We start from the raw sequence: 22,065 nt of genomic DNA, 5'->3' as shown, positions 1-22,065 counted from the left end.
AGTCTTCCAGATACCAAGCTACAGGCATAACTACTGGGCTTTTTTTTTTTTTGCTTGTTTTTCTTTTTTTTTTATACACTCTCAACTGTAGGCAAACCAAGACAGTAAATTCAGAGTAGCATCAACTAAGCTCAGATGCTACAAACAAGCGCTGCAGAGAACACTGACAAACCACACTAAATTAGCACCTTATAAGAATTCCCATTATTACTCTTTTAATTTCCCACCCAGTTCCAAACTAGAGGACTAAAACACTATGGTTAACCAACACAGGCGAGAAGAAAGTCTCTTCGTTATCCCTGTGGCCAAAATGCTTTGCCAGTTGTCTGCACACTGAACAACAACAAAGACAGACCCTCTCTTCCCTCCTCATCAACATAATTCAGAGCATCTGTAAATGAAAATTCTAAGAAGAAACAGCAAAGGCAGCAAAAGGATTCGACATTTAGAAATCTCCCATGAGACTGATCTTTAACGTTCATAGCCTCCATTACGTTAGTAATACAGTCACTTTACAGTGATTTCCATCATCGTGCATTTCTGTCATTTATTAATAAAATGTGGGTTTACTCTTCTGCAATGCATAGAGTTGTCCTTCACGATAGTCACAATGCATTAGATTGGAGGAAGATGGAGTCAATTAATAAAACGATGGATGCTGTAACCCACCCTTGCAGTCAGAGACCTTACAGCACATCCACACTGCATAACACAACATTGTGCCATGACCTCAAGCTACTGCTGAGCCAACCTGCCATGCATGCACAGCAGCACACGATGCTCAGGTAAGAGCGTGGTCCCAAAAGCAGTAGGGCCATCTCAGAGAGAATAAAGCTACCCACGAGACCCATAGGCTCTGGCTCAAGAGCCACAGGTAAGCTCCTCCTTCCAAAGACAGGTTCATCTACACCATTTTACACCTAGTGTATGCACTACATAACATGCCGCTCAGACTTACCACATTGACACTCGCCGGGTAGTTTGTGGCAACATCTGGCGGACAAGGAGTAAGCAATTCAAATAGAGTTTCCTTTCCTTCTGCCAGACATATGCGCTCTTTTCTGCTTCATCTTGGTTTTCTCCCTAGGCTCAGGTACCAGATCCAAAGTCTAAATAATTCTAAGTATTTTACAGGAAAGTATCATTTAATAATTTATTTTTGCAATTAAATCCACTATAGACTTGCAAATAGCTTGTATGAGCTGTCAGTGTTCCCAGATTTGCTTGGAAAGATAAAAAGATTTTATGTTTAAATCAGCCCCACAGTTAAGTGGCTGGCAGTAACTGTCCACAGAGTCCTGCAGAGGCCAGTAAGCCTGAATTTAATAGAGTGCGAAAGAGGGAGTTAGCAAAAGGAGGCAGAACTTGTCACTGAAAGTATGACAAATGAGGAGGATGAAGTTAGCAGCAGTTTTACAACAGACTAAAAGAAGCAATACAAGCGTAAACAAGAGGAGAAAGTAGCACATTACTGTAATACTACTAAAAAGAGAAAGTCCCAGCTCAGGGCTCAGCTATGGGAAGAGGAGGCAGTTTGATGTTTTTTGTAGATCAGTTTTGGAGCAGAATCCCATGGGTTATGCCTCTACATGGGTATACTATTTGGGTTACATTTAGCAGTTGGGTCTTGTTATTTAGCAACACATGCAGGGCTTGCTGATTCACACAAGCCAACCCAGAACACGAAGTGTTTGGGTTCTCTTTTCCTGTTAAAGTCTTTGTTATTTACTGCCTGCAAGATTGCACTGAAGTTCCAGCCAAAACTCATTTCTGCTGTTTCCAATGTACATTCCAAACACAAAAAACATGGCACCACATCAAATGTTAAAGTAAGATCGTTATCATCCAGCTGCCAAACAGTTCCTACAGGTTCAGAGGCAGGGAGTAATAGAAATCACGAACAGTGGTTCACCAGAATGAGCTGACATGTGTTTTCACACTTGTAGTATCACACTATCTTATCACAGCTTAGTGGGAGACATGGTGGTCTACAGGACAAATAGAGGATTTTACCATGGAAGGAACAGGATAGATAAGGCAGTGGCCCATGACCCCCCCGCTACCCAGGGAGGAGAGTGTGCAGAACTGCAGAACAGGCAGAAAGACTCAGCACAGAAAAGGCAGAATCATCTTTTGCCAGCAGAATAATCCAGTGGCCTCCAAGAACGTTACTCACAACATTAGTTAATCGCGGCAGAGCCTGAGGACCAAAAGCTGAGGTCCTATTGTGCTATGCAGCATAAAACCACTGACCAGCCCTTGCAAAAATATCTGTCATGCATTTAGGCAGATAAGGGAAAGGCAACACAAATCTCACAAGCAGAGGGAACTACACAACAGCGGTAGTTATTTTAGCTCCAGAATTTGAGAAACAGGTTTAGGTCAAATAGTATGAAGAAACCAAGGCAATACTACAAGGATAATTTTAATGAAATACTGTAAATTAAGAAAACCTGGGAAGTTCTAAGGCAGCTAGAGGCAATAAAGACAGGAAGGCCTTGGAATACAGATGTAAATGAGTCAGTTCAGTAATCTGGCAAACTTAAGGAAGTTCAGATTGAAAAGCTGAAAAGAATTCCACAGTCTAACCACCTTCAGGATTTGTTTGAATTTCTTGTATCTATTTAGCTGTTGCAGCTCTTTAAACTTTCCTAAACCCAAGGTGACCTTTAAAAAAAAAAAACCCAACAAAAAAAAAAAAAAAAACCTGAAAAATTTGCCAGCACATACAAACATATTCTAAAACATGCTGTCCGGAACAAACAGTCTTCAGAACAGGGTACCAAATAGCCTCTATAATAAACCACGAGCAATTAGTCTGCTGGAAAACAGATTAGCTCATTCATTTCAGCAGAGTAAAGGTGGCTGCCATGCTCCAGGGGTGATGTGAACTGTGGGGTCTTTTCCTGAGCGATCCTTACTGGAAGCCCACCAGTTTGTACCTGTCAGAGGGAACTGAGAGAGTTCGGGGCCTGGGATGCAAAGCTTTGCACTGGCTGGCTGCAAATCACCGAAATACTCCCCTACTAGCCCTTGTGCTCCCTTAAAACACCCCAGAAAGCCAGAACCCTCTGGTCCACCAGCACATGCTCTCTCAGTCTTATCTAGTGCCTCCCAGTCTGCCTGTCCCATCCCATTCCTCCCTGCTTCCTAAAACTAGAGAATTTGTAAAGTGAAAAATCTATCAAACCTCACATAAAGTCAGGGTTTTAGATACAAAGGTAGAAATATAGAACGCACACAATGAACAAACACGAAACATAACTCTACATCTCACAACTTAATCCCCTCCCGGCTCTTTTCACCACCACTCTCCTCCGAAATGGCTGTACTCACATTTAAACATGAAAGCCACATACCCACAATTTGGTTACATCACCTTCTAATACACTTAGTCCTGCTATCTTCAAGTTCTAGCGAGTTCAAGACTGGAAGTGACTTTCTACTTTTTTAGGCCCTCTTACCTTGTTTTCAACTTAAGGTTTGAGTAGGCACGTGCCATCTAGAACCAGCCGTTTCAAAATGGGATAGCTGGAGATCCAAAACTCCCCCAAAAAGTTGAGAAGACAGACCTGCCTCAGGTTCTCATCTGTACCACCACTGTGCTTTGGGGAGCCTACAGGCAGCTAAGCTCAGCTAGGAAGCACTACGACTAGAACATACACATACCATAAATGCTTCCTGATACAGGATTTATGACGTGTTGTAGAAGACTTAAAAGTGCTGTGAGCAACAAAGGTTACTATTTTATTTGTTAAAAAAGTAAACAGAAATGTAACCCAAGAGGGGTAAAGGAGGGCCACGTCCCACGCAATCTGTGTGCTCCATCCACCTGAAAAGGCAGAAGGAGCCAAGAGGAGTGCTCTGAGGACAAACTCAAGGGGAGAGGGAGGGAAGCAAGTATCTTGCATGGGACAGAAACCAGCCCAAGGCAGTGGCATGGAGCAAACCCTGGAAGGTGGAGACACGGAGCAAGCACCTTCCTCCCTAGGACAGCTGTGAAAAGCAGCATTACGGAGTCAGGGTACTGTAGAGTTGACACTTGGCTTCCACAGTCAAGACAAGCCTCCAAAATCTTCTAGCAGCTGAGGAAATGAAGACATCAATGCCAGGTATATTCAGAAGTTTGCATCTGGTTAATTTTATGCTTTTGGTTTGTAGCTATTGCCAAGCTACTAATCAAGAATTTAAACTGTGATTTCCTAGAGAAATCAGGTTGTTTTTTGGTTTGTCTGGGTTTTTTTTATTTTTAATTTTGTTTAGTGGCCTGACAAGCAGAAGGTGCATTGTAATCTACAAAAAAACCCAAAACAGGAATAGAAATGTAGCAGACAAACCCTCTCAACACCAGCAAACTGGGACAAGTTTGGAAACCTCTGCTCTTGCATGTCTAACTCTTCAGACAGGTTGACATGCCGGGTCTTTGGTATCAGGAAGAAAACTCAGCAGCAGCTGAAAGCCAGACCATGCTAAAAACATAACTTTCAGAAGTGAGAGATTCCCACAACTCTAGGAAAACCTTAACTGCCTCAATACTTAACACTGATTTTTCCACTTATTTTTTTTACTCCTTAACAGCTGCAGAGCGGTCACTGCAAACAAGCTGTTGAAGGCTCTTCCTAGGCCAGATGTCTTGGATACTTATGGGTCCTCTCCTCTACCAGGGCAGAGGGGCTTGTCAGTGATGGCTGCTTCACACTCTCCAGACACTGGCAACTCAGATCATTACTCAGTTTATCAACTGCAGGCAACAATGCCTTGTGAACTTCCAGACAGGCCAGACAACTTTGTTAAAAAAAGTAATAATTTGTCTGCAGGAACTTTTGCCTCTTCCAGTTCCTCTCACATTTCTCACCTCCTCTGCCTTTTACTGGGGTTCTTGCATCTTGCACGATTTCTTTAGGTAAACTAAAGACAGGATTATCTCAGAATAAACTGCCCTCCTAGTATCACTTTATTTGAATTACTGGATCTTCTAACTTTATCATATAACAACATTCAAATATTTTGAGATCTTAATTGAATAAAGACAGTTCTGTCAGTGAAAATATTTACAGTAGTCTCACTAATTGCGACTGATTTCAGCTTCCTCAATCTCATTATGGTAAACTGGGCACTGCTGTGAAAGGGAAACAAATAGGAGATGAATGAAAACAAACATGCAGAAACACAAACAACTGCTTAGAGTGACATTAATTATTACCAAAAATCTGTCAAAAACATCCTTCTAACTGGCATCTGTCAAAACATCTCAGCAGTTCATCATCACACAGCCACCGCTCAGATAAGAGTCTGAATGTGCAACAGCCAGCACTGCAAATCTCACACAGCTCTCAACTTCTAAGTGAATTATTTTGTATCTCAGAGCACTCCAGACATGGCTTGTTTCACAGCATTTCTCTCCTCTTCCTCCTGGACAGCCTGAAACCATCACTGTTCCCTCCTCCTCCTCAGAGGATGCAATGTCTGGCATCTAATTACACAGAATGAACTGCTGCTTCCCCTCTGTGGTGTCTGTCCAACAACCCACATGAGATGGCAAAACACTGGAAATCAAGTCCTATTAATATGAAGAGAAAAAAACCACCCTATTAGCCCTATTTCCTGGATATGGTTTAAGAGTCCCCCAGCTATAGCAAACCCTAATAGTGCAATACTGAAGAATGAAGAACCTGCTTCTCAGGAGACAGAGCAGATCAGCACTCCAAACCTACACCCAGCATGAGCAGCAGGTGCCAGACCTGGGAGAAGCGAAGCAGAACGGTTCCTCCTTTCCTCCTAGAAAATAGGAGATGACTACCTTCCTGCTAAAATACTTTCCTTACTGAGCACAGGTGCAACATTTTGCTGGCTGAGTGCGACAGATGATCTGCCAGGACACCATGGCAGTGGCAAGGGCAACTACTTCTTAACAGACGTGTCTGCTCAGCCAAGTTTCTTTACCCTTGACAGATGAGGAAACCCCTATGTGAAATGAGCAGTCACAGAGCAGAAGTAAACAAGCCTAGTGTTTATAAACTGTTCAGTATCCTGTTGTTCCAGAAATAGTTATTATTACCCAGGAGATCAGATTTGTCCAAAGGAAAAGAAACGCTTGGTACATATGCTGACTAAAATCCCCAACAAGGGAAAAAACCAGAGAAAGTTTGTGGTTTTCTTATTTTAGTTTTCTTTGCTTAAACCAGGACCTGTAAGCATGCTTTGCCTCCTTCAAATTCTGGACATCCTTTCTCAACTGTTCCAAGAGCAGCAGGAACAAGTCCAGTGACGACAGACAACACATTGGCCTGTTTAATCAGAGCCTTGGGATCGGCATCTTCCTCTGCAGATGCCTGAACTCCACAGACACTGATTAAGAAACAAAGCGAAAGCAAAAAAATGCTGGCCCCACTGGCTCTAAGGAGTCGCCTGTTTTGCCACAGGTTACGTTAAGACTGCTGTAGCTTTAAATACCTACCCATCTATCAGGTTACACGTTTACAAACAAATTCTTAAAATATAAACAAAACCTGCAGAACAGATATAGGCTGTGCTACTTATCCCTAATTCACCGCCTGGTGAAGCATCTGGTATAGCTCTGAATATCCCTGGGACCGTTCCAGAGTTGGCGTTTTCTCTCCATAATGGAGCTGGAGACTCTCCCACCGCAACAGCTGCTGTGCTGTGGCCTTGCTCATGCTGCGGGTTCAGGGCCAGCCGTGCCCGGCCAACCCAGGACAGCACATCACGGACCCCAGTGATGGCTGCAGGGACAGGCAAAGCCATCATGTCCCAAACAGCTTTCCCTTGCTTGTCATTGTTAGGTGAGTTAACACTATTTCACCTTTCCTGAAGCATTTGTGGGAACTGTTTATATTTGGAACAGCTCATCCATGGGCCAGTTTTCACTCCCAGTGTAAACCTTCTGTAACAAAAAAAAGACCCAAGGCCAGAAATAAACACTTCTGGTGGCTAAAACAGCATCACTTTCCATTAAAGACAGCAGAGGTTCCCTAAAAGCATCAGCCCCTAAGTAAAAGCAGATACACACACCTTTTTATTTAGGAGGGCGATAAGTAAAGCATTATGGGATTGTGCACTGGTTTATTTATATATTCTTCTGGATTCAGGTTCTTTGTGACCCCACGGAAGGTTACAGATAATCTGTTTCATTCCCAGATAAATCAGTTCATTTCTCAGGAATCTCTTTATCACACTGGCATCACTTTCAGCATTGCGATTCTGTATCCGTTCCTAGGTATGCCCTGGTATAAACATGAACCTGCTGGTAAACAGATTAGAAACATGCTAAAATTGGTGTGAAACAAGTATCAATTTAGAAAGGGGAAACCACATAAATCTCTAAATCTTTTTTTCCCCTTCTTTTTTCCAAGAACAGTACAATAGATGTTACTTGAACTGTACACAATTCTGAAGCTTACATCAGTTGTTTAAGCTTGGAAGAAAAACAAATTATCATGGCAGATGCCATGATTTTCAGGAAAATCACAACAAAACACTTATGAGACCCAGACACAGTTTTTCTGGTTTGTAAGCTGGACAGTGGAGTAACCTGTAAAGCAGTAAACCCTGACTTGCACACAGAAAAGTTCCTGTGCAAGTAAATCAATGACTCAAAAGTGCTTCAGGAGAGAAAAAGACGTGATTGTTCTTAAAGGTGCGGCAGATGACACAAAAAGAAAGCAACTTTTTTCTGAATGTGTAAATCTTCCGAATTTCGCAAAATAGAAGCAGAATTAAAAAACCAAGGTGAGTAATATGAGTGAAGTATGCCATCCCCCCACAGTCAGCTTCACTGCAGTACGTGGTAATGCTCTTACCTTGGTTTCCAGCATTTCACGTGATTTGGGTTGGGTTGAACCAGTGAACAAGTGTCCTTGGGAAATTACAGGAACTTCACCAAGCTACTTTCATCCCTGACACTATCAAAACAGCCACAACATTCCTTCCACAGTATTTAGCAATTAATTTACGGATTTTATTTTGCTGGATAGTTAGCTCAGAATTATAGTAAAAGGTACCAAGAAATTAACTGCCAAAGGAGCTTCGGCTGCTCACACTGCACTGGACTCAGAGCTTCTACAGTATTATCTGAACAACATTCTCAAGTGACTTCTCACATTGCTACAAAGAGAATTTTCAATCTTTCCCGTTTTTACCTTCATTTGCCTAATGTAGAGTTGGAGGGTTCCCCAGACTGTTTCTAATTTGGTCTAATAATCTTGCATAAATTATCAGACTTGCTTTTCATCCATATTCTTAGCTAACGTACATTTGCTCGGTGCCAGCATTTGCATGCACTGACACTCTTGAAATTTTTCAATCATAGAACAGTGTGACAGTAAGAAAGGAGGCAGCAAAGGTAGAAGAGGAAAACAGATTGACTTGAAATCTACCCCAAGATAGGAATCTTGATGAAAAACACCAGTAGGGACTTCCGAAAGAACAATTATCCACTCTTGAACCCAATTTACAAAACTCTTGAGGGAAGCTGCACTCTTCTCTACGGCAAGTGGAAATCACCAGTGACATACACAGCCTCAGAGATACCAGGGAACTTCTTCGGGCTCTGGGCTGATGATGGGCTGCACCAATAAAGATGAACCTTCAGAGAGTCGAAGTCAGAGTTTTAATGAAAAGAGAGATACCCAAAACCACTTTCTTTGGGGAATGCAAGGAAAAGAAAAGAAGGTAAGACGTGTATCAAAACCACAGTGATATTACATACACAGTGGAACTTTCAAGCTCACTGATATTTTTCATTCGTTTCATTTCAGGCTCACCGATATTTTCATTCACTCAAATGCATTTAGATACTCAAGCAATCTTTGCTGCAAGATTTTTCCTGAAAGTTAAACATTCTTATTGGTATAATTTTAAGAGCAGATGGGCCACAGCAACAGCCCAAACACACATGCACAATAAAATATGCTTATTTGGTGGCATGGATTAAGTTTATTGTTTCCATTACAATCATACATGCTCATACAAATATGGTTATTTATTTGTACATTTGCAAAGCTGTCCTTTTTTGTTGTTGTTGAAGTTCATAACTTAGAAATAACTGTATTATTCTGGAAAACAGAATAGTACTCCCCATTCCTACAATAGCAGTGATCTTGTTCTGAAGGAAAGCAGAAAGCCTTTCTCACAGCAGTGTCTGGGACACAGGGACCCTGACTTCAGTGGGAGCCTCGAGAAGTATCCACTCTTTCATTGAACACAAACTGTTTTCACAGTTCAAATTAACAAAATGAGCCACTTCAGTGTATTTCAAAGTGAGATGTACATTATACATATATTTAGAAGACCAAAAAAAACCCCTATTATAACTAATTCAGGGTATATATACAATTTTATATATCTTAAAAAATTAAGATACTACCCACTGTACCTGAAGAGACCACAAAATATGCAGCAGATGGATCATGTTACAGTCAGGGAATAGTTTTGAATTCCCATAGCAATCCTCAGTGGCAAACTAATTATCCAGCCTATTTCTTCAGTGAGCTCTCACAAACCGCGTGAAGCTGCCATCCTTTGGCTTCCTCTGCTCTCCTTAAATAGTTAATCACAAAGGAAGCAGCCACCTGCACTGACAGTCTCTATGCACTGAGCTCATGCCCTCCCTGTCACTTCAGTACAAGCCCATGCTGGGTACGGCAGGAATTCATGAGGCACAGAGACAGCCAAATGTAAATAAAGTCAGTTTTAAGCAGAGGATTAAAAATTCTCTTTTTAAAAATATTTTTTTCTGAATAGCTAAGCAACAAAAAAGCGTGGAATGGAAAGATGCTCTTGAGTGCTTATTATAAGAGGCACAGCTTCCTGGAAGGGCACATGGAAACTAATAGGGAAATATTTGGGATGAGGGGACCACATTTTTAAATTATCCTGACCCCTGCTAAACCCCTTGCTAAAGCTCCGGTTCCATCTGAAGCCTGTCCCCCATTTGCATGTAAGAATGTATGCAACAGGTTTTTTTCTGAAGTATAAAAGCTGCATAAACCATACCTGCAAGACAGCCATGGCAAAGGAATTTTTGCCAAGCTCTGGTATCAAGGAGACAGGGGTCTACCCTGCACCCTCCAGAGACAGTCATTCCAGAGCTGTCCCAGCTACACACCACTGGCCTGTGGAAGCAAAGAAATGCACAGGAGCCTATGACCTACAATATCAAAGGGGAACTAAACATGGGGGGGAGGGGGGAGACAGAAGAATGACTTGAGAGAAAGCCACTGAAATCTCTATGGCTTGCATAAATCCACGTCATGCATTCTCTGCTGATATGAAAGCTTAAAAATTTTTGAACTTTATGTACAAAGACACAATTCAGCATGAAAATATAAACCCAGAAGAGTTTACAGGAAAGCTGTTTTTCCTGAGCGGAGGAACATGCTGCAGTATTGAAAAATAAGCACACACACACAGAGAAAAGAAAAAAAAAAGTGAAGAAAACACCAACTGCAAGAAAACACCAATTGCTCATCAATAGAAAGTTTGCACCAGATAATAAAAAAAACAAACTAATTTTGTTTCTGAACTGATTTAAAGAAACTTATGATTCATATAAGAATATTTCTTAGTACCCATTGACTAGAAAGAGATGGTTATGATCATACCCTTGGTGCTAAAAATGGTCTTATGTATCTTAATCATAAATGTAAAATTCACCATTGAGATCACAACACCTACAGATCTGTTGCATATTGAATTTCCCCTTTCCCTTCATTCCCATGTTCTCCTACCAGACAGATTCGCAAGTCTGCAGGCTGCAGACATTGCTGCTCTATTTACCACCTCCTCTAATTTCTGGTATTAGCTGCCAACTTACAAGAGCTTGTGGTTGGAAAATTGTCAGTAGCTGAACTGTCCCGGGCTGGCATGTCAGCCACAAACTGTGGGCAGAGGTCCCCTTTCTCATTTGATAAAGAATAGGGCACAGAAAGAACTGTACACAGGCAGCATCGTTTCCACAGTAAGGCCAGACACGCAGGAGACTGCAGTGTTACCACTGCAAACACAAGTTAGTGCCTTCTACAAAAAGGTCAAAGCATTAGCTCCAGACTTGTAGGTGACCTCAGACCTACTAAAAATAGCCTAATTCACTGAACATAGTAGTCTAATTCACGGACCATTTTACGAAAGCCACTTGTCATTTTCTTTGTGCCATTCCAAAACCAGTAACCTTACTTCAGGCACTTTGAGTCATTATCTGCTGTTGGGAGATTTGCAAGAGGCAGAATCGTATTGTCCTAGAAAGTGAAGAATCGGGTAACTCCTTCATTTAGAGTGAGCAGCAGATGCAGCCCAGCTAGCCAGCTCCTACACTGAGATGCAGGTCTGAGATCATGCATCCATTTCTCTTGGTGGGGAGCCACTGTCACGATTCAGATTACAGCATGTTTTTCTGAAGCTATGCCAGTCTCCCTCTAAGGCATAATAATTGCAAAACCCAGAACCGAACAAAACAAAAACACAGGCATGGACACAATGGATGAGACCAAACATCCATTTTGCCCAATACTTGATGTTTGTATCCATTGCCCAATATTTCAGTAAAAAGCCTAAGAAACAGGGAATATATGAAGCTACACACTCTGCCTTCAACATCCATTTAGGTTCCAGCCTCTTGTACCTTAGGAGTTTTCCATGCCTGTTTCTGAGTACTGCAGGTCAATAGAACCTGACTGTCTGTCTCTATTTTTGTTAATCTTTTGCCCGCTATGGAAGTCATTCTCAGAAAAACGTAACTGGAAATAGCATGAAATAGCAATTCCTTTTGTTTATTTTAAACCTGGTGCACAATATTTACATTTAAAACCTCCAAATCTTGAGGTACATGATTACATCTCTCTGAATAGAGAAACAATCATCTAAACATCTTCTCCATGCCATTCAACATGTTACACGTACTTGTGAATACTTTCTGCTTGCTCTACCTCAAACTGGGAAGTCTAAGTCTATACAATCTTTCTGAGCATGGGAACAGTTCCGTGTTTTTGTTTAGTCCTTATTACCACTATATATACCTAATGCTTTTAGATCTGTTTCAAAAATTAGTTGAAGAGAATTAGGTGTGTTAGTCAAGACAGAGGCACAAGTGGGTGTTTATACAGTGCCATAACATTCTTGGGCTTTCTGCACTGACCTCCCAGTATGTTCACGGTCTTCTAACCATCGCTAGTCAGTAAGTCACAGAACCAACCACAGTAATTCCAAGATCTCTTTCCCGATTTGTAAGGCATAATGATGTCCACCATCAGGTACACACTGTCAGATCAATCTTCTCAACAAACACTACCTTAGGTCTGTCGGAACTGAACTTGGCCTGCTATTTTGTTGTCCCATCGCTTAGCACTGTGAGATCCCTCTGACATTCTTCACAGTCAGTTTTGGGGCTTGCTACCTAGAAAAATGTGTCAGTGCTTTATTATTCATCCTCCGTTCCAGATAGTTTATGAGCACTTGGAGCAGCAGCGCTCCCAGCACACATTCTCCAGAGGACCCAGGGATAACATCCCTGTACCGTCCAACCTTACTCTTTTCCATACGGTTTCTAACCTTTACCTTCCCAGCCACTACAGGATTATACCAGTTTAATTCCCCAAAAACCATCAAAACACCGTTTGGTTGATTTTTTTTGGTGGCTCGCTTTGTTTGGGGTTTTTTAAAAGAAATTCAGACATACTGTATTAGTTTAATCCCCTTTAGCAAATGCTCACCCAATCATTCAAACGACACGAGCAGATTTACAAGGCAGGACTTCCTCCTGCAGAAGACAACCTGACCCCTCTCTATCATCGCTTTTATTCCTGTGAACAAACACAAATTTTATTCTTTTTTTATAGTTTCTACCGAAGTGCCCGATACAGAAACCAGGCTCACTATTAGTTTCCAGTTTCCCAAACGCTCCACAGGCCCCTCTTGAAAAGCCTGACACGTTTACTGCTTTTCATTCTTCCATTCCGAGGCCAATTTAAGCCATGATTATACACAACTGCGTGTAACTCGGCAACTTCACCACCGAGCTCTTCACAAAGTGAGAACTTTTCCTAACAATTCATTGTGCCGATTTGCTCCAAAACGTCAACCTTCTGTCAGCTTCCCCCAGCCGGTCCCCCAGAAAGGAAGGCTCCACGGGGGAACTGTTCTACGTTGAATAGCAATGCAAATAACTTCTCTACTACGACTTTACCTTCCCTTAGCTCACATGTAATATTATGATCATCTATCAGCCCATTGGGATCTCTGGCAGGCTTTCTGCTTTTGACAGTTAGACAAAAAGCTTTATTTTATGTTATTTTTTTATGTCTTTGTAAAGTTGTTCCTCAACATTTTTTTTTGTCTGCCTCATTATGGTTTATATTTAACTTGCCAAAGTTAATACTCTTTCCTATTCTCCTCATTTGGATACAACTCCTGCTTCAGAAAGATGACTTACTTCTAGGAGCCTTGTTTACTTTACTGTTTAAACCAGTCCTCATCCATTTTTGTGGCTTCCCTTCAATCTCTTATTTCCCCTCCCTCCTCGGACTATTCACCATCCAAACTGGACACAGTATTCTAGAAGTCTTGGGTTGTGGGGTTTTGGAGGGGTGGGTTGGGGGGTGGGTTTTCAATTTTAAATCAGTGCCACACACAAAATTTCTCAACTTATGTGTGTACATATGAACCTGAAATAGGATTTCAGCTATGATATTTGTTGAGATTACACAAAGCTTTCTCTGCGTCTGTTTCCAAGACAAAGGTTTTCTATCTTGAAGATATAATCTGCATTTGTTCCTCCCAGATGTCTTATTTCATATTGGATGTATTAACATATATTTTGTTGGACTATGGCCATTTCAATCAGGCAATCCAGACTGTTCTCTAAAAGTAATCAAACCTTTATTTAGTACTCTCTAATAAGTGTATCATCTGCACACTTGATCTAGGATTTTTTTTCCAGCTAGGTTTATTAATGAAGGCACCGAGCACTGCTGGAATGAGAACTGATCGACTGAAGACCTCATAACAATGAGAAAAAAAAAAAATTTAGTCTTTCCTTACCAGCAACCACATTTTGAGATTTCTCAGGGCATTGTTCTTTAATCCATCCAGCACTTGCTTATGCTTGGTGAAGTCTGAACTCACATTTTCACCATTAAAGAAGCACTTATCAAGAAGAGTTACATCCTCTGAAAAATATTTATTCTATCCCAACTATTTCCATCATATTTTGCCTATTTACATTTAAAATTGCAGTAAAAAGTCAGGAACCTTTAGAATAGAAAAACATTTATCCATTTTATTCATGCTTGAAAACAGCCAAACCAACTTTATCCAAATAATAATAAAAAAAACAACAAACCCACACATTTTATGGTGAAGACCAAGCCTGAAAAACGTCAGCCACAGAGATTATGTTTTCCTAATGACACAAACAACTGAAAACAAAAGCTATAATAAAAGAAATCACACAGCTCAAATTCTTAAATCAACAGGCAACCTAATTTCGCTTTAAGAGTTCTAAATATATTAAATGATGATACCTGGCTTGGTAATACTAACTTTGCATAGTTTGAGTATGAGAGAGGTTTCAGAAGAGAAAGAATCTTAAGTGTAGCACGGAATTCTTTGCAGAACTACTGGTCAGCCATCCTTACACAAATCCTAGGTAAAATAATGAAATGTCAGACACTGAATTTAACTAATAAAGAACTAAAGGACATCCTGGAAAAATAATGTTAACCTTAGTAAGGTTTAGGGTTCATGTTAGAGAAGTAACTGAACATAAATCTCCAGCAAGAGGCTATCTTTAGAACTATCAATATGATTTTTCAATGTATGATCAAGACAACAACCACCTAGCTAGAGACAAGTTACTACCTCTCTGCATGGCATTAGTTCACTGCTGTCAGCTACAAGGAGGAGGTGACTGAACAGCAATCTGTAAGTAGCTACTGAAGCAGAGAATAAATAATACTTTGGATTCTAGCAGGCAGAAACTTCCTTCTTGAAGCCAAAGTCTTATAGAAATTAAGATTAATATTTTTTCAATAATAAGTTTATCCATAGCAATAATGTAGCACATTATTACCAGATTCTCCATAAATTTAAATCTTTAAATCAAGATAACTAGTCTGTGATCCATGATGACTTTACTGGAAGAAAGAGTGTCCTCTGTCATGAAACAAATCTGCATAAGGGACCATTAATGGTACATTTCTGGCCTTGCTAACTACTAAACAGTCTTCCTTCTTCAGTGTATATAATTTATCTCTGCAGAATCAGTATGTAACAACAGCCATGCCTTGGAAAGGGCAGTTTTGTTTCAGCTGTATAAAGAAAGGAAGGCTTTAGCTGCAGACATCTTACCACAGTTAAATTACCTTGTATCCCTCTTCTGTACTATTTACATTTAATACATACACAGACACAGAATTAAAAGTATTCAAAGTTCTTAAAAGAGGATGGTAAGGTATCTACCTTCAGTTCTAGTATTTATGTTCTAACCAGAGTTCCAAAACTCACACAGAAGATAATATTGATAATTGTTTGTTCTACACTGGTGATGGAGAACATAGTCTCAATGCCTAGCATTTTGTTTGGAAGGCCTGGCTGTAGTATCTGCTGGTTACAAGGCAATGTCAGATCTTTGTTTTCAATTTTCCAAGTTTGCAGATACCACATTTACCAATAAAAACAAAGAGATATACCACCTGAAGGCCATGGTCACCCACCCTAACCTCTATATGTGCAAGTCATAGAAACTCCCTCCTTAAAAGAAATAAAATATATCTTTAGAAAAGTACTAGTTACGTTAAGAAGTCCACAGCCTCTTTTGCCAAAGAGATCGCGGCACTAGAGCATGTTTTCCACAAGCATTTAAAGCTTGTACAAAGGTCAGACATAACCATTCAAATTTTCCATTTGACAAATCAAATTAAGATCCTTGAGCCTCAACAGCATAAAGTTCTTGCCAATCTATCTTCTGAACTGTCTTCCAGCCATTCTACAAACTCCTTGAAATGCAGAAGCTGCATGGTGCATTAGAGAAAGCCGTTAGCCAAATTTAAAGGTAAGTTTTGGTTGATCTGTTATGATTACATTCCTGATTTCCGAGAACTATGAAATAGTGCAGCAACGTTCCACCCTTTCAGAGGGAAAAAAATTCTGAAGAAACTAGTAACACTTCAGCTAACAGTCACTTCTCAACACAGTAAGATGCATAACTTGTTAATAACATGTCTTAGACTCTTTGGAAAACACTGTTGCAAAGCCTCCTGGCACCTCAAGGATGCTTTCTCTCAAAAAAAAAAACCCAAAAAAGCCACAAAAAAATACCCACAAAAAAAAACCCTGAAAAAAAGCAAACCACACACCCAAAAAACCCACACACAGTTTACTACTCCAGATAACTTAGCTGTTACTTCATGACTGGAACTTCCTAAAGACTGCATCATCTGGTACCACCTGTGAGCTTGGCCACACGTCTGTATCATGCACTAACAATACGATTTGTTTTATTATTCAACACAGACAACACTCTACCCTTTGAACAAGCTCCTAGTCAGACTGAAACCAATTAAGCCATTGCCAGTGACCACTCAAGCCCAGAATTTCAACACCAGTCTCCCTTTGAACTGATCAAGCGACAGAGCAATGACATTTTTCAAAACAATCTGCAGATCACCCACCTTGAGGGATGAGAAATCATCAGGGGAAGAGGGGAAAAAAACCCGGTGAATTACTTACTTTGGGAAGATGAGAGTCATGAGCGCTGATGCATAACCAGGCTTGCATACTCCCTCAGAGAAATTTGCATACTTTGATGCCAATTCTGGAGGCCTGTGAAAAAAAATAAGCAGAGAGTCACGACTCTCCTGGCTATGGACTGGGTTTTGCAATCATCCAAGTCTTTTTTTTTTCCTTATAGCTTTTATGAAAAACAGCTGTGAGGAATTATTGCCAACACAGACAGGTATCTATTTGTTGCAATACAGCATCACAGGAGAACAACCAACAAAGGACAGAGTTAAAGATATCTGAATTAGCACTAAACCACTAGTTTTACTGAAAGGTTTTCATACCTAGGAAGGTAAAGCTCATGGAAGAAAAATATCAAGATTTCAACCTTTCAAAAGGAAGAAAACATAAACAGCACTTTGTTTTGGCTATAATCCTAAAGTATGATCAAAGTTAAAATTATAGAAAAGTATTATTTAGAAAATACCTTTCAAGCATTTGAAACAAACTGCTGAGCAGCAATTCTGACAGGCTACCATCAGGGGATGCATGCTTTCAGTATCTGGAACAGATGACATTGCTGCTGTTCTGTTGATCTGTATCTTAATTCAGCTTGCATAGTTATTTCGGGGCCAAATTTAGAATATTGGGGGGGGGTCCACTTAGTTTTCATATAGAAACAAGATTAGCAATTCAAGAAAAGATACTTAAGTCCAGTACATACTTTTACCATAGATCTACCGAGTGACCTGGAAAAAACAAGCAATTCATGCCCCTATTCACCACCTGCAAAATTTTTACATTCATCCATTTCACAAAAACATTCCACAGGTTAACTCACTTGTGCTTTCAGAGTAACATTAGATACTTTATTGTCAGTCACAGAATGAGAATTATCAATATTGCTTCCCAAAAAAAGCATTTACAGTTACATGTTCAACATTCAGTGGAAGTTGCAAGTGTTAACTACTGCAGAGTTGATCAATAACACTGTATTTGCTACACCATTTTGTTAGCAGTAGGCAAGTAATGAAAGAAAGGTTTTTGCCCTACAGGTCAACAGTAGGGAGTCAAATGAAGATGAGAGTACAGATCCGCATAGTAGATCCACAAAAATAATTTTCAAGAGCCCGTTATTATCACAACCATGCTTTCTTTTCCAGGCATCACCAACATGTACATCACCAATAACACTGAAGTAGTAAACTACTGCTAAATGTAACGAGCATGGATTCAGAGGGTTTCAACTAAGTGGATCCCTGAGCTGAAGACTAGGTCCTGGAGGGACTGTGAGCAGTGATGCAAACAGAACCCTGGCTGGCAAAATTACGTATCTGAATGAAAGTAACTCCATGCTGAAATGGTAGTAACTGTCCTTGTACTGGTCCTGGCATCACATCCTGAGAGACCACTAGCCTTCCAGCTGGGTGATCAAAAGACGGAGAGTTCATTTCACAATTAACTGTATACAGTACAAAACCTCCTAAAAATTTATAGTTCTTAAAGAAAAAAAAAAATCCCTTTTTCTGAATAAAAATCTAAACCTTCAACAGCTAGAAGAGGAAATAAACTGGAGAAAATAAAACGTTATTATAAATATATAATTTCTTAAGACTTTTGCAGATGAAAAGAACCAAAAAAGCTTAAGAACATTGACCCAGTTCTAATTCTGCCATGGACTTCCTGCATAGTAAAACGTTACATGTTTTGACCAAAACTATCACAATTCCTCATCTATAGGATGGCAGAACAATACATTTGGCTATTTACATATAAATTGTCAATTATTTACAGCAAAGTTTAGATTTCTCTAAAATACATTATATAGACATGGAGAGACAGATACAGACATAACACTGTCTAGTACAACCCACATCCCTGAGCTCAGTTTCCACAGGTGGCATTACAATATGTATCTCTGAATGACAGAGACGAGAAAGCATCCAAGATGTGAACACCTAGAATTCTGAATGCCAAAGAGTGGCACTGAATGACTTTTGTTCTGCCTCCAGTCAGAATCTCTTTAGAAATAGGCACAGGAAGGAACGGCCTGTTGCTGACAAAACAGAAGGTTTTAATGGTGTTAAAATACATCACCTTCTGACACAGCCAAAAAGGACAGCAGGGTGTACAGATCACAGCTTGTTGCAGCACTTCAGATATGAAGAAATGTGGGAAATCTTAATTTCTATCAAGCAAACTCAAGGGTTGCTGGATTTTTATTGTTTAAGCAACATACAGAAACCCCTAATACCAAAATCTTCAAAAACAAGTAGAAAGCAACTGGAATTTATCTGCAGGCACCACGGTAGTGAGTCATTGCTGGCAAACTTGTATAACTATTTCAACAGCAGGCCTTTCTCAAATGACCTCAGTGGTCATACAAAGTATCTTGTGCCACAAACACAGGCATTTTTCTCTTTTCTGATTTAATGGCGCTTTCATTATCAAATTAAAATGTCCCTCAGATGCCCATCATGGTGTTTCTGCAAAAGAATAGCAGGCTGAAGCCCTCATGCATGCGAGTGGCACAGAATGCCAGTCTGAGCTGCATACTGATGGTGGAGCTGTCAATCACAAAACCCACAAAGATAGTCAGAGCTGCTGAAGCCTGAGGGGCAGAGTTGTTAACATTTCTTGGATGTGATGAAGTTCATGATCCAGAGTGCCAGAGGCAGAACAATTCTCGTAAGCCAACCGAAGCTGCCATCTCGCATCATTCAACATTTGCTTATCTCCGTTCTTCTAGCCACATATTGAGTCAGCAGGCTACAGAAAACTAGAAACGGGCAGTCTATGTTTTAAATCCTTTTAGGGACCCATTTTGTTTGTTTGATTTCTTCAGATTACACATTACACGCTGTCAATGCCAGCATGCCCATAACGATAAGCCTACATTAGGTGTAACTCGAAGGGAAACATTTAGAGTAAGGCTGAATACAGCCTTGCTGTCTACCATTCTGCTACCACATGAAGCTATCTAAGCTACCATCGTTTTAGATAACATAAATTTGCTTTGTGTTTTTTTTTCCTGCAAGATTCACAGATCTCGCAGAGATCGTTCTTCCATAAATCAGACTGCAAAATATCCTGCATGAAGTATCCCATGTAGAAGTACACATTTTTCAAACAAATCCAGCTTTGTAAAATCACACTGCTGTTAGCAGGTATACAGTTCTGTAACAAAAAAAGTGTATGAATAAGCACCTCGTTCACATCTGATGACAGTGTACTTATTACAGTGACACATATATTGCTTCTGCTTTGATTATGTTTCTTACTTCCAAATGGAAGAAGCAGTATTACTGGAAGTACCTTCTGCAGAGGCTGCCTGACAAATTACCAAAACAGAGCTTATGTTTAATTCTCATTTTATAGTCCTGAATGCTGCTTACAAGAGATGGGTCAAGAACTATGCACCAAACCAAACAATATTACTCTCTTAATGCTCTACTAGTAAATAGCTTCATCTCATCAGCTCCATTTCTGTGCCTGGAAACCCAGGCTATCCTGATCCCACAGAAAGCTGTTGTGGTAAGCCAGCCAGGGCTATCATGACTGTTATAGCACAAAGGTGCAAATCCCCTCTGCACCTTCCAGGTCCAACCATGTTACTCCAGCTCCTGATCCTCATGCTCCTTGTTACAGTGAAAAAATCAGTTGGGTTGAGGTAGGTAAAGAGCTTGCCGAGACAGCAGAAAGGACAGAATTAGGTGACACTGCAGACCCTTTAATTCTGTGCAAATTTTGTGCAGGAGAAAAAACAGTAAGATAATAAATTTATTCAGAATAAATGAGGAAAACAATTGAGAGTCATAACTGTAAACATCTGCAATTTTTAAACAAGTGCCTGCATGAGGGTGAAGTCAGAGGGAAGTAATTCTATTATTCCACTAAAAAGAAAACGCATTCTTGGGGTTTTTTTTCCCTGACTTTTCTCCTGTAAGACTAGCACACAACCTGAATTCTTAAGAATTCTTAAGACTTTCTGTGCTTCTCTACAGTTATGTGGACATCAGTCAACAAAATTTCACAATTTAGGTAAGTTAAAAATCCAGCTGCTTTCAGAGGTTTAGGAAAAGTAACAAGATTTTTCTTTCTGCTTCTATTTGGCAGATGCGTGCCTTCTTTAATCTCAAATATGAAAATGTCATCATGGTTAATTCCTTCATCATGTCTTAATCAGGGACAGCATGTCATCCTCATAGGACTGGAATCTAAATCCATTTAAAAAAATTAGTAATACAAACTCAAGTGTTTGGACTACTAAAAAAAATGACCATAACTAAGCTCACGTAATTGAATATTACAAAACCTACTTAAAGAGACAGATTTTGCCACTTTGACTTCCACATGGAATTTAAATTGTGGACTGTAAAAATTGAAAAACTTAATCATCTTGAATTGTCTTATTTGAGGACTGATTTCTCTTGCTGTTACTCTTGCACATAAAATACATGTAATATTTCTGAAACAAGAAAAAGGAGTTCTTTGGCAATGTGCTCTCTAGGTTGACCCTTCACCTTGGGGTTTCTTTCTCTTTGGTCCAAAATAACCTGAGTCTTATACCCATACAGCAGCTCTACAAAGTGTATGTCATGATAGCTAAAGAATGAATAGGAAATGTGATGAGAACATGAAATGAAAGGCACATAAAACACAGTGGTTATTATGAAGTACTAATGAAATACTATTAGCAAGTAATTTGGCACACAAAAAAAAGAGCAGATTGCTAAATCAAAGCGGTTAATACTGAGACCCTGTATCGACACCATATGAGATTCAGGGCATTTTATTTTAGACCGGACTCCTGTCAGATTCCCTAGGCCAGATGTATCCACCACATACATACAAGGCACAGCGTTGGCCAAAAAGACAAGTCTTAGTTCGGACTCTCATGTCCAAATCAAATATTTATTCCAGGAGTCTATGAAATGCAACAAGCTTTCAGTTTGGTTTCCCCCAAATAAGCCCAGGGCTACATTTCAATCAGCATACAGTAAGAAACAATTATGGGATTTGCTTCAAAATTCCAGGACTGCACCAAACAAGACACTGAAGAAGACAAAACCAGAGTGGCTAGGAAGTGCATTGGTTTATATTTTAATTAATATCAAAGGGCCACAGATCTTTGAATGGTATTTGTTTTATACATTAGTTGTAGCCTAATAAATAGACAGCTTCCAGTCCTCAATATGCTTTTTTCATAATATCTCATAAACTTGTAAAGCAACAAATGCCATTTGAGGGGGGAAAAAACACCCTGAAACAGAACCATAAACCAGCTTTCCCTTCCTAACTGGCAAGGACTTCTGTTAAAGAGATGGATGGAAA

At 40.0% G+C, this 22,065-nt stretch overlaps 1 protein-coding gene across 6 annotated transcripts in view; it reads right to left on the bottom strand.

The window, feature by feature from the left end:
- The window catches only part of ST3GAL3 (ST3 beta-galactoside alpha-2,3-sialyltransferase 3), a 184,520-nt gene that overhangs the window by 95,330 nt on the left and 67,125 nt on the right, over positions 1-22,065 (bottom strand). For all 6 annotated transcript variants that reach the window (XM_040611242.1, XM_040611239.1, XM_040611241.1 and 3 more), the window contains one exon: positions 16,741-16,833. In XM_040611242.1, the coding sequence (XP_040467176.1) occupies positions 16,741-16,833 (93 nt within the window). The remainder of the gene's footprint in view (positions 1-16,740; positions 16,834-22,065) is intronic.

The sequence above is a fragment of the Falco naumanni genome, chromosome 11 (assembly GCF_017639655.2).
Source record: "Falco naumanni isolate bFalNau1 chromosome 11, bFalNau1.pat, whole genome shotgun sequence".
Classification (NCBI taxonomy): Eukaryota; Metazoa; Chordata; class Aves; order Falconiformes; family Falconidae; genus Falco; species Falco naumanni.
The sequence above is the reverse complement of the archived record's forward strand: the minus strand, read 5'-3'. Positions and strand labels throughout refer to the sequence as shown.